General features: G+C 56.1%; 1 protein-coding gene across 1 annotated transcript in view; it reads right to left on the bottom strand.

Moving 5' to 3' along the window:
• NTN3 (netrin 3) overlaps positions 1-13,360 on the bottom strand; it is a 43,066-nt gene that overhangs the window by 2,770 nt on the left and 26,936 nt on the right. The window contains exons 2-4 of the mRNA XM_010005041.1: positions 11,214-11,402; positions 4,578-4,727; positions 3,671-3,724 (exon numbers count right to left, since the gene is read on the bottom strand). Of these exons, the coding sequence (XP_010003343.1) occupies positions 3,671-3,724; positions 4,578-4,727; positions 11,214-11,402 (393 nt within the window). The remainder of the gene's footprint in view (positions 1-3,670; positions 3,725-4,577; positions 4,728-11,213; positions 11,403-13,360) is intronic.

Below are 13,360 nucleotides of genomic sequence, written 5' to 3'. Positions count from 1 at the left end.
GGCTGCACATCTGGTTTGCTTCTCCTCGCCTCGAAAAAAAAGGCGGAATATTTTGTTTTAAGAGAGATGTAACTTAATTAGGTGTTATGGCTGCAAATCTTTTACTGCTGACTTTGAATTCCTTTAAAGCCCTGTTTTTGTGCTCCACGAGTTTTGTTAATTCTGCTAACGGGGAACAAGGATTTTTTTCTTTCTTTCTTTCGTTGTTTTTGTTGTTTGTTTTTTTTTTTTTTTCTCCCCACCAAGTGGAAAATATTTTATGATAATAATAATAAAAATTAAGGGAATTGGACCCAGGACGTTTCACTGCCCAGCCAGTCAGCCAGTGGGGCAGAGATGAAAGTCGGACCTCAAAGGCTCTGCAGGGTGGGAAAAGCAGGAGAAAGCTGGGAAGAACGATGCAGACGATGGGAACGTCCTGCCCAGGGACAGAACCCCAGCGGGGAGGGGCCCGGGGGGAGGCGAACACCTGAGCACGGCAGCCCCAGACAATGTCCCCCTGTTCCCGCAGCCCGGCACCTGCAGCAGGGAGGGAGGCAGGGAAACAGGGGAGAAGGGGCTGGGAGGCTGGGTGGGGGGTGGGTTGGGGGGCACAAGGAGCTGAGAGTCACCCCCAGCAAGGGATCTGAGTGTGGAAGGGCATGAAGGTTCCCAGGGGAAAAGAGTGCAGGAAACAGGACAGGGTACAGGCAGCTGACAGGATACAGGCAGCAGGACAGGGTACAGGCAGCAGGACAGGGTACCAGTTAGCAGGACGGGGTGCAGGCAGCAGGCAGGGGCCAGGGCCGGCCCTGCCTGCAGCATGAGCACACTGGAGGCAGAGTTAGGCAGGGCAGGGTCACCTGCCTCATCTCTGACCCCCCTCAAGGAGGGGGCTGTAGGACCCCAGCTGAGTCCCCACACAGACCCTGGGCAGGGACGAGCTACTTTGCAGGAAAAAGATTCAAACCAGACTCCAGAAATCTTAAAACAACAAACCCACAGGTAAACTGGGGGCAGTATAAGGCAGAGCTGCTCTGCTCAGTGAAGGAAACACTCGGCTGTCCAGGCAGGGCTGCTGAGTTTTTGGTGGCTGACAGTGTCAGACATCACCCTGAGACTGCTCCTACGGATACAGCCCTGCAGGGACTCACCTTGATTAACTGCTCTGTGTGCACTCCCTGCCATCAAACCATCCAAATCCCCCTTTCCCCTCCAAGTTTGTTCCCTCTCCTGAAGCCTGGTGTTCCTATCTCCCTCCCCAGCAGCAGGCAGGGCAGGCAGGGCAGGCAGGGCAGGCAGGAGCCATCACTGACAGCTCAGCTCGTGGTGCAGAGGGTGTGTTGCAGGAAGGACCCACTCTCCTCCACTGCCACCACCAGCAGTGAAACCTCAGCCAGACCCACGCTGGGCTGATCAACTCCCATCCCCATAATACCTCCCACTTTCTGGAGCCTTGGCCAAGCAGGACTGGAAGGGCTGTGACATGCCCCTGGGAGCAAGATTGTGCCAGCTCTGCCAAGCTCCTGGCCTCCATCCTGCATCTCCCCCTCCAGCCCCATCCACACGCTTTACTCTGTATGTTCAACCCCTCTTCTCCCCATCCCACACCTGCAGCAACTGAGCACACATGGAGTGTGCCCGTGGATACACTGGGAGACACCAGCTTGAGGAGCACATCTCAGGGATGCCCCTGCTGGCATTTTCTAACCCCCCTGGTGAGGCAGTAGTGAGATGGAGAACTGGGCAGGAGGATGCACAAAAGGCACTGGATCTCCATTGAGCATGTAGGCTCCCCTGGGATGGATGTATCCCAAACAGGGCATGGGGAAGCTCTTCATTAAATATGGGCATGGGGATTTGGTGTCTCTGCTCCTTACAGGCTGAGGCAGTTGGATTTGTTCAGCCTGGAGAAGAGAAGGCTTTGGGGAGACCTTAGAGCCTCCAGTGCCTGAAGGGGCTCCAGGAAAGGTGGGGAGGGACTTTTGACAAGAGCTTGGGAGTTACAGGACTAGGGGAATGGCTTTAAACTGGAAGAGGGGAGATTGAGGTTAAACATTAGGAAGAAATTCTTGACTGTGAGGGTGGTGAGAGCCTGGCCCAGGTTGCCCAGAGAAGCTGTGGCTGCTCCAGCCCTGAAGTGTTGAAGGGCAGGTTGGATGGGGCTTGGAGCAGCCTGGGCTGGTGGGAGGTGTCCCTGCCCATGCAGGGGGTTGGAACTGGATGAGCTTTAAGGTCCCTTCCAACCCAAACCAGCCGGGGATTCTGTGATTCCACTATCTCAGGACCATCTGCCTTGGGATGGGATGGAGGATGGTGCTGGAGGTCTATTCCCTGCCACTGGCATGCAGGAGATGACCAGGGTCTTGGGGACAGCAGGGAAAAGGGTGACTCAAGGAGGAAAGGGGCTGCTGCTTTCCCTAGCTTCTCTCTCCCTCCCTGGCTTGGGATCACTACAGAGGGATAGACAGTGGGATGGCTACGAACGTCCATGCTACAGTGCTGATGGGATTGAGGAAGGAAAGGGAGAGGACAGAGAAAAGTCTTGCATGTCCACACATGCCCATGAAGAGCTGGCCCAGCATCAGCCCAGCCCATCTGACCTGCTGCCAGGAGGACAGATGAGAGGGCAGAGCCCAGCTGATGGACAAGGGGCAGTCAGGGAGGGGATGCAAAGTGGACACTTCACCTGTCTGCCACAGGAGCTGCTGGGCCACATCCTGCAGCACCAGGGAGGGCAGATAATGGTGGTGGTGGCACGTGGGATGGGCACTGGCACACCACTGTGGTGCTGTTGGCATGTGCCATGTCAGGGGAGGAGCTGAGGGCACACCACTGGCAGCTGTGGCCGGGCTGGAAGAGGGACCCCAACCTGTTGGTGTGGGCAGCACCCCAGCACCCAGCCCCAGCTGAGCCTCTGCAAGAGCACCAACAAACCCTCGAGGTGTATGGGGACACCCGCTTTGCTGCTCCAGCCTGGGGAGGACAGGGTGGCTCTTGAGGAGCTCTAAGAACAGTGGCAGAAATGCCTCCATTGCCCATGCAAAGCCTGCAGGCACTGCTGGAGCTGTCCCACTCCTGCCTGGTGACAGCAGCAGTGACATCCCTCCTCCCATAGTCCCATCATCACCCCGTGCAGCCAGGAGGAGCAACACAGACCCAGACATTTCATTCCTCTGGACCTAGATGGGGTGAAACACATTGTGACTCTTGTCCCAGGGGAGCCCATGCCCTGACATGGGGGGTCCTGAGCCTGCCTGCAGCTTGCCTGACCCCCACCAGGGCTCTGTGGAGGCAAGAGGCACCAAGGAGAAACTACTTGCACTGGCATGGATAAAAGAAGATTAATAAAAGCCAGCACCCAAACACCCATAGGTGCTGTGCACCACAACCCCTGCCATAACCCACCATGGCCCCAGGGGCTGCATCCCTGCTTTCCTCCTCAGAGTGGATGGAGAAAACCTTTCCCCAAGAAAGCCCCATCAAGGTTTGCTGGTCCCTTTCCAGAAATACACAGGATTTCAAATCTCAGTCATTTGTTTCACCAGCATTTTTCACTATTGATCTTTCTGCCAAAGTATTTGGTGAAAATGAGCCCTTCTCCCTGCTGGGATGGGGAAGGGGAGCTGGGATGGGATGTCTCTGGGCAGGGCTGGCATCAGGGGCTCAGCTTAGGATGTGGAGCACTTACCTGCAGGAGCCTCCGTGCTGGTGACTAGGGAGGTGGGGTTGATGGCAGGGATCTCTGGAAAAGAAAGAGATGTCTTAATGAAAGGAGTTCCCAGCCTGGGGGGCAGATTTTGTGGGTCACCTCCAGCAGCTAGTTAAGAAAGACAAAGGGATGAGTCTGACCTTAGTATCACAGGCTATTAATTAGATGTGGAGATGTCCAAACTGAGCTCAATAAATGGGGACAGGCTGAGATGCAGCAGCTCCCAAAAGCTCCAGGTGGCTGCTGCAGAGGACAAGTGCTCCAGAGACAGATGCTCCCTGGATCATCTGCTCATCTGAACTCAGAACTGGATGCTTGGCTGATCTGAGCATCCTCCAGGCTGCAGAGGGAGAAGTGTGGGCAAAGAAAACCTGGGGGAAATCCTATCCTAAGCCCAAATCCAGGGAAGAACAGGGGGAGAGGAGCCTGCCCTGCCAACTCACCCCCACCACCACAGCTCCAGCAGTGCCAGCAGATGCTTGGGTCAAATTCAGCCCCACCACAACATTAACCATGATTTTAGGCTAAGGGCAGGGTCTGCCATACCCAGACCTGATGATGCCAAGGAGGATACCTGGAGATGTGACCCAGAAGAGCTATTTCAGCCAGCTGGAAGCACGAACACAAGGGGTCTTTCAGAAGCTCCAGCACTGGGGATTGTGAAGCATGGGTGCCCCCAGAAGTGACCCAACCATCCTAACTCAACAGCTTCCCAAAGAACGTCCCTAAGGACGGACATCCTCTTGTCTCAGCCTCCCACCCACCACAAGCTGCCAGAATGTGGGTGAGGGACAAACAGGCACCCACTGGAGCCAGCCCAAGGTGAGCACCCCCTGGTGCCAGTGAAGGTCCCCAGGAGCAGAGCAGGGCAGCACGGGGCACTCACTGATGCAGGGGGCCACGGGCGAGCGGCTCTGCTGGTAGCCCTTGGCACAGCGGTTGCAGGTCAGACCAGTCACCCCGTCCTTGCACGGGCACTGCCCCGTGGTCTGGTTGCAGGTCTTGCCAGCTGCTCCGACGGGGTGGCAGTCACAAGCTGGGTGGGAGAGAGAGAAGAGGTTACGAGGGAGGTGAAACGCAGCACAAACCCCAGATTGGACCTAACGTGCAACACAGAGAGGAGGGGAGAAGCTGGACCCTTCCATGCCCGTGGGGCCAGCACCGCCAGGACACATGGGTTTGGATCATGGACCCACAAGTACTGTGAGCAGGATGAGGAGGAGGGTGAAGGGCTTGATCAGGGCATGGCCTCCACTGACAGAGATGCTGGGGATGAGTCCCTGGAGACCCTGCAGCCCCCAGCTCACACTTCAGGTCTGGACATCAGAAGTGTTTTGTAGAATCATAGAATCCCAGACTGGTTTGGGTATGAAGTGACCTTAAAGATGATCCAGTCCCAACCCCCCTGCATGGGCACTGACACCTCCCACCACTCCAGGCTGCTCCAAGCCCCATCCAACCTGCCCTTCAACACTGCCAGGGATGGGGCAGCCACAGCTTCCCTGGGCAACCTGGGCCAGGGTCTCACCACCCTCACAGTCAAGAATTTGTTCCTAACGTCTCACCTAAATCTCCCCTCTTCCAGTTTTAATCCATCCCCCTTGTCCTGTCACTCCCTGCCCTTGTCCCAAGTCCCTCCCCAGCTTTCCTGGAGCCCCTTCAGGCACTGGAAGGTGCTCTCAGGTCTCCCTGGAGCCTTCTCTTCTCCAGGCTGAACATCCCAACTCTCCCAGCCTGGCTCCAGAGCAGAGCTGCTCCAGCCATCTGAGCATCCTCATGGCCTCCCCTGGACTCACTTTGCATTCAGCTGCCCAGAGGACAGCCTGGCACACCTGCAGGCAGGAGGAGAGATCCCATGGGCAGCCCCGTTCCTGCTGCCAGCCTTGTCCTGTATGAGCAAAGGGAGCAGAGCTGCCATGGGGTTGTGCACACCCTTGTTCATGGCCAGGGTATGACTGGGGCACTGTGGGCACAGCAAGTGGACAGACACACACTCAGGTCTGTTCTGCCCTCACTTTCAGCCCCAGAGTGGTGCTCCTGTTGCAGCAGTAAAAGGCATTTTCTCTATTTGCTCCCCCACCTCTGAGTTTGTCAGTCTGTGGAGCTGAACCAACACCCAGCTTGTACACAAACTTTGGCCTTCTCTTGGTTTTAGGATGGTCTGCAGTGGGTCTTCTCAATGCTTTCCAAGCTCATCAGCCTCAATGGCCATCCTGGTTCCTAGAGACACAGGCCAAAGGATGTCCCCATGCCTTTCTACCACGATATCCCTAGAAAAAATTCACACCTGTGGTGGCTAAAAGTTGGGTTCTTCACCCTCAGAACAGACCCAAAGTGGCTCTCCATCACACCACACTGAAAGAGGGCTGTCTACACAGAGGGATGTGGGAAGGAGATGCTCACTCAGGACAGAATCTTCCCATCTGCCTGCCTGGGGCTGGGCTGGCGACGAGCTGAAGGAGGGTATCTTGGCCTCCATCAGTGTATGAGTTGAACATGATTACAAAACAAAACAAAAACATCTCCCCCATCCTCCTGCCTGTCCCCACTGCCCCCGATGTTGTCATTTCCCTAATCCTCACCAGTTGGGACTGGGGAAGCACCATGGTGCTTCTCCTCAGGCCCCCTCCTGCACAGCCAGAAATCACAGTGAACAGCCTCTAATGGGGACCAGATGCTCCCTCATTATCAGATCTTGGCTGGGCCTGGAAGCAGACATCTTCTGACAAGGATATTTTGGGGGCTCAGCTGTGATAACAAATGGCAGTGAGCAAGGGAGCCTTGGCATGACCCAGGGCCATCAGAAACATGGGCTCTTTCTTGGGCCCCAGTGGTGTATTCCTGCCGTAAAGCTGGACCTAAATCCCAGCACCATCAGAATCCAGTTCCTCCAAGTGGACCTCACTCTCTTCACATGGTGGAAGAAGGCTTCCAAAGACTCTTGATGTTCTACCTGGACCAGTAATTAAAGGCAGCTTTGCTCACCCTACATCTGCAACAGAGATGAGCTTGGTCTCTGACAGACCCTGGTCCTGCTGGGGTGCGATTTCCTGCAGTCCCACAAAAATCCATTCCTCCTCCCTGCTCCAATGGAATAGCATCCCCAGCAGATCCCAGTGCTTATCCTGACCGGTCCCACATCTCAGCATGGCTGCATCCCACCATTCCAGCTGCAGCATCTCCATCCCTCCTCATCCTGAGGTGGCCCATGGAGGGGGCTGGTCCGGGGGCCACATCCCAGCCCAGGGAATGCCAGGACAAGGCCCAGCTCCCTGCCTGCTGCCCACACACAGAGCCCTGCTGCTCCCAGCCCTGCTGCCTGCCTGGATCTGGCCCACAGTGCTTGAATGGGGGATTAAGTCACTAGCTTGGAGCTTAACTCATCGAGCCGTGCTTGCCAGAAAGCATGTCTTGCACCTCATATTGAGGGTATTTTTGTGTCTTAAGGCTTAGCTGCTACTGCTTCACCAGTTTTCATTGGAGAAAACTCAGGGTTTACGGCTTTGTTTAAGTCACTGGGATTAATGCACAGCCATTCTTTATTTGACTTTTCAATTACCACCATTGAATTAATCCTGTAGGTTGTTCTGCCTTTTCCATTCTCCCAGCTTTTCCATCTCCTGGAGTCCAGCGGTGGCAGTGGCTGCTGGTGGGCTGGCAATGGAGGACCCAGCTCCCCTTCCCTGCGTGCCAGCTGGTGGCCCTGGGCTCTGCTCTGCTGTGGGCAGGAGACACAGGCTTGTGCAATCTGCAGCCAATATTTTGGGGCTTGTTTCAAAGATGCTGCATCCCAGCACGGATGACCCATGGTTGGATCGTTACTTAGTACCATGTGTTGGAGTTTGTTTAAATAAAATGTAATAGCTCCTGGCCTCTGGGTTAGTGTTTTGCCTCCTGGATATGAGCTGAGCTTCACTCCCTGTGCCTGCAGCATCTGCCTTTGCCAGGATGCTCAGGTGCTGCCCTGGACCAGTGCTGCTGTAGGTGCAAAGGCTTTGTTCAGAGCCACAGCCTCAGCTCAGCACAGCTCGCTCCACCCTTGCCTGTAACACCTGCTGCCACCAGCCTTGCTCCTCCTTTTCTTTCTTTTTTCTTTCAGGAGAGATACCCCAGCTGTAGGACTGTAGGTGTAGGACACATCTTTTGAAAAAACAAGCCCAAATTGTCCTGTCACATCTCCCTGTGTTCATTTCTCTCTCTGGCAACACCAGCTCCTGTTCATGGCACCAGGCAGGCTCCCAGGTGCTGGTCTGGCTCCAAGGAGCTCCCAATCCCAACAGATCCACCACTGTGTAAGTAGAAGAAAGGGGTGGAAACACTCTCTGCTTTCCTGGAGGAGGGGCAGCCAAGGGAGAAGGAGCATCATTTATTATTATTAACTCAGTTCCCTGAGGCAGAGCCAGGAACTGGATCCCAAGACCCAAGGAACAGCCTTTCCTGGCAGATCCTCGCCAGCATATGCTCCGGAGCTGGGGGCAGCCCCAGTGCACATGTTCCTCTGGCTGGGCTGAAACTTTGCAGTGTTTCCAAAACATGGGCAAACCCTGCCAACCCTCCAGAAGCAGCACCCCCGGGCCAGGCTGGCCAGGAAAAGGGGTGTCTGGGAGGGGGGCCACAGGCACCTGCACTCTGCTCCTCTGCAGCCTGGGTATCGCTCGCTGGTCTTTCTGCTGCATCAGCCCTCACAGAACTGTAGAATCCTTTGGGTTGGAAAAGACCTTTCAGATAATGCAGTCCAACCATTAACCCAGCACTGCCAAGGCCACCAATGACCCATGTCTCTCAGCACAACATCTATACAGCTTTGATTGGGACTCCACCCCTGCCCTGGCCAGCCTGGGCCACGGCCTGACAACACTTTCAGGGAAGAAGTTTTTTCTAATATCCCATCTAAACCTCTCCTGGTGCAACCTGAGGCCATTTCCTCTCATCATATCACTTGTCCCTTGGGAGAAAAGACCAACCCCCCTGGCTCCAACCTCCTCTCAGGCAGCTGCAGAGCCAGCAGGTCTCCCCTCAGCTCCTTGTCTCCAGGCTGGACACCCCCAGCTCCCTCAGCTGCTCCTGCTCACACTTGTGCTCCAGCCCCTTCCCCAGCCCCACTGCCCTTCCCTGGACACGCTCCAGCCCCTCCATGTCCTTCTTGTCCTGAGGGGCCCAGAACTGACCCCAGGATTCAAGGTGCAGCCTCAGCAGTGTCCAGCACAGGCCGACAGCACCTCACTCTTGAGCCCCCAGGGATGCTCTGCCCACCCTGTCCCCTCCAGAAGAGCCAGTCTGAGTTTCCATTCCCTTAATGCTCCTCAGTTCCAGCCCTGTGAGGATGGCAGAGCAGCACTTGCCCTGCCAGACCCCAGGCTGCTGCCAGCACTTGGCAGGTGCAGGCAGGAGCAGCCATGGCCCCTCCACCTCCTCCAGTCTCAGCCCTGAAAACGGAGGGACTGAGCCACAGCCAGGGTAGGACCTGCTGTGCAGATAATTTTGGTAGCAAAAATAGAAAGAGCTGGTGAGCTCAAGGAGAGCAGAAACGCCTCATCTGAGGAGGGCTGGGGAGGTTGTGGGCTGCCTGCAGAGGATCTGAAGGAGGTGGAGGTGGCACGGCCACCCCAGGGCCTCACAAGCCCCAGAGCCAGTTGGGGTGAGCTGGGGCTGCCTGTGAGCTCCCAGTGCTGGAGGAAAATCTCCATGGAAAAGAGAATTTTATTGCAGCTGCCCAAGTCCAGCTGTGCTGCAGCAGGAGCCAGGGGCTGGTGCCATCCCTCCCTGGCCTCAGCCTGACCCTGGACCCTCCCAGGAATGGGACAGGACCCAGGATACTGTGCTACAGCTCTTCAGGATGCATGTCTTGTACTGCCTCTTCTTCCTCCCAGTGCCTCCCAGTGTCACCCCAAGGATGCTGGCACCTGGCACAGCTTTGGGATCTGGCTGCCACCTGGCACAAACCCAGTCAGTGGGAAGCCCTTGCTGCTGCCAGGGGGCTGCCATGCCCTGAAGCCATGGCTGTGACACAGCTTGGCCAAGGCCATGGGGCTGGGGAGCAGCATGTGGTGACCTGGGAACACAGGCTGCCAAGGTGGGACCTGTCAAGTGAGCTGCTCAGGTAATTCAAAGTGATTAGCTGGTTGGTTGCTAACGAGCTGGCTGTGTGCAGGGCTCACCCTGCCAGTGCTTCCAGTGCTGCAGCAGGCAAACATGGGAAGTTCTTCCGTTTGCTCCATCCTCTCAACCACTCCCCTGGCAACAGGGATAGGAAGAGGCAGGACTAGCTCCCACAGCACATCTCAATGGAGGGATTTTATCTGTCGCATCCTGCTCCCAAATGAGCCCTACCCACAAATACCACCAACACACCCAAGAGGGGAACCCTAAAGCCTGAACCCTTCAACTGAGGGCTGTGGACACAATGTTAATGGTCCAAAAGCAGCTTCAGTGGTTCCTATAGGCCCTACATAAATACAGCAGCATCATGTCCTCACAGCAGCAAAGGTGCCCACTGCCCAGCTGGTACAATGTACTGGAGATGGGTGCTGCACTCCCTTAGGGGAAATACTAAGCTGAAAAAAAAAGGGATCAGGGATGAATTCCTGGCCTGAGAGCAGCCATAGCTGACCTCCTGCCCCCTCCAGTGTTTCAGCCTGGACCCTGCCAGTCCTTGGGGATAGGCAAGATTTTTCTTCTCTCAACTTCTTTGGTGAAACTATTGTTTTGAGTCTTCACAGAGGAAAAAGGCTCCACAAAGGGGGCTGAGCAGGGAGAGAGGAGAAACTAGACAGCTTGGCCAGGAGCTGGAGGTGATGTGCAGGTCCCATGACACTTGTCAGAGGTTAGGGACCTTGAGAGGTCAAGTTGCTGCTTGATGACACAAAGCCAGCTCAGGAACAAGCCACTCTGCCAACAGGCACTAGGAGCCATGGTGCTCAGCACCTTCCCAAAAACAGGTCCTAAGGCCGAGCCCAAAGGTGAAACGTGCAGTGGGATCCTGCAGCACAGCCCAGCAGGGTGATGAAAACCTCTGTCTTCTCCCTGATCCTGCAAGGAAGGGAAGCCACTACAGGTCATCTCATGAAGCATCTTGAACGCTTCCAAATAGCCCAGACAACTAGAGTGTCAGACAAGTTCCCAGTGTATTTAGTCATGAACCTTATCCAGCACCTGCCCAGCATCTGTCCAAACACTGACCACAGAGGCAATAACTGCAGCTGCTCCAGGACCCTGCCAGGAAGGATGGATGTGGCTCCTGGGAGTCTGCCCACTCCTTGCCTGCCCTCCCTGCCTGCCTGCTCCCTGCCCATCCTCCCCACTCTTTGAGGAGAGACTGGCTTGAGGTAATGTCCCTGCCTGGTGCCCTTAGGGCAGCAGAGGTGCCCAGGGTGACAGAGGCTGTGGGTGACCTGCAGCTGCAGGAGGGAGCAGCTGGGCACTGAGCAGAGCAGAGAGACATCCCAGGGATGGGGGGGAAGAGCGAGGACATCGAGAGAGGTTGTAACACTGCGCTGCCCCCGTGGAGACACCCCCAGCTTACCTTTGCAGGCCTTACGGTCGGTGATGGCCTTGCTGAGGTCCCTGTAGAAGCCCTCCTTGCAGTAGTGGCAGTGCCGCCCCGCCGTGTTGTGCCGGCAGTTGAGGCAGACGCCGCCGCTCTTGCGCCCCGACAGCTTGTACAGCTCCATGTTGAACCGGCAGCGCCGGGCGTGCAGGTTGCAGTTGCAGGCTGCGAGAGGCAAAGAGCCGAGAGCATCAGTTCCTGTGCCTGGCCGCCCGGGGGGCGACCCCGGGACAGCTCCTGCAGTGGGGATGGGGACCCTCGAGGTCCTGTCCCGCTGTCCCACTGCAGCAAGGGTGTTACAGGGTGGGATGCTCTGCAGACACCTCGGGCTATGGGAAGCCAACTGCAAAACCACATCATGGAATCATCACAGAATGGTTTGTGTTGGAAGGGACCTTAAAGATAGTTTAGACCCAACCCCTCCTGAATTGGCAGGGACACCTCCCGCTAGATCAGGCTGCTCCAAGCCCCATCCAACCTGGCCCTGAGTGCCTCCAGAGAGGGGACATCCACAACTTCCCCGGACAACCTGGGCCAGTGCCTCACCATCCTCACACTAAGGAATTTCTTCCTAATGTCTAACCTAAATCTCCTCTCTTCCAGTTTTAATCCATTACCTCTTGTCCCATCCCTCCCTGCCCTTGTCCCAAGTCCCTCCCCAGCTTTCCTGGAGCCCCTTCAGGCACTGGAAGCTGCTCTAAGGTCTCCCTGGAGCCTTCTCTTCTCCAGGCTGAACACCCCAACTCTCCCAGCCTGGCTCCAGAGCAGAGCTGCTCCAGCCCTCCCATCATCTCTGTGGCCTCCTCTGGACTTGCTCCATGTCCTTCTTATGCTGGGGGCTCCAGAACTAGACAACTAGACACAGTTCTCCAGATGGGGTCTTATGAGAGCAGAGTAAAGGGGAAGAATCACCTTCCTTGACCTGCTGGCCACATTGCTTTTGATGCAGCTCAGGACACAGCTGGTTTCTGGGCTTCAGGCACACGTTGCCAGCTCATAGGTGGCTTGTAGCTGTGCAAAGGGAAGGGGAAGGGACTGGGGTGATGCATGTCCCTGACCAAAGCTCTCACAGCTGGGAGGTGGCACCTGGCACCAGTCAGGGTAATCAGGACACATTTAATAATGATGCACACTGGGGAAGAGAGCAATAAGGAAGAAAGTTCTGGTGTGCTATTTGCCAGCTGGGAACAGAAGACATGGGCATCTCAAAGGCAGTGTTAAATGGCCCCAACTCCACCAGTCTTGCTGGAGTCAGAGTGGAAGGGAGGGCTGGGGCTGGTCCCTGCTGGGACAAGTAGCAGAAAGAGCTGGGGTGCATCTGGAAAGGGAATGGGAGGCAGGGGTGCAGCTCATCTGGAGACGTGGGACATGTCCAGAGCCACTGCCTGCACTTCCCATGGCCAGAGCTGGGTCACCTGGTGGTGCAGAGATTGAACGGCAGGAAATGAGACACTCTCTTCTGACCCTGAGTCCAGGTGTTTTCCTTTCTAAAGGCACAGGGAACACACTCACGATGGAGGTGATCTCATTCCACAAACACCAGTCACCCCAGTGATGTGGGACTGGCCTCCCAGAGTCCCCACACCAGCCTGGCAACCTCCTCCCATGTGTCACTGAGTCATTTCAAGGGCCACAGACAAACAAACACATGTGAAAAGCAGATCAAACAGGGGTGTGTGTGTACTCTAGCCATACTTCTCCCTACCAGATTTGTCCACCTGCCGTCAGAAAATTGAGACATTTCGGTCACTTTTTCAGTTACGAGCAAATAGCCCAGGCTGCTCTCACCAGAGCACATCCCTGAAGACAAACAGGGCTGGGGCTGGAGAGTCCCCAAGGGGAGCCCCAGGACAGGGGCTGCCCTATGGGCTGGGTCCTGCCAGGCACCACAACACCCTGAGACTCAACCCACCTTTTAACAACAGACACCCCTTTGGGTGGGATTATCTGGAGAAAACTGAGTTCTGGACTGGCTGTGGCTGGGAGCCAGGGTGCCCAGCTGGGACAGCATCTCCTGGGAGAGGTGCTGGGTGCTGCACATGGGGCAGGCACAGGGGGAAACATCCTTGTCCCTCCTGCAGTGCCACAGGGGAAGGAGAAAGGGCCAGTGCTCAGCCCTTTCA

The sequence above is a fragment of the Chaetura pelagica genome, unplaced genomic scaffold (assembly GCF_000747805.2).
Source record: "Chaetura pelagica isolate M959 unplaced genomic scaffold, ChaPel_1.0 scaffold309, whole genome shotgun sequence".
NCBI classification, from domain to species: domain Eukaryota; kingdom Metazoa; phylum Chordata; class Aves; order Apodiformes; family Apodidae; genus Chaetura; species Chaetura pelagica.
This window is presented reverse-complemented; position numbering and strand designations above follow the sequence as displayed.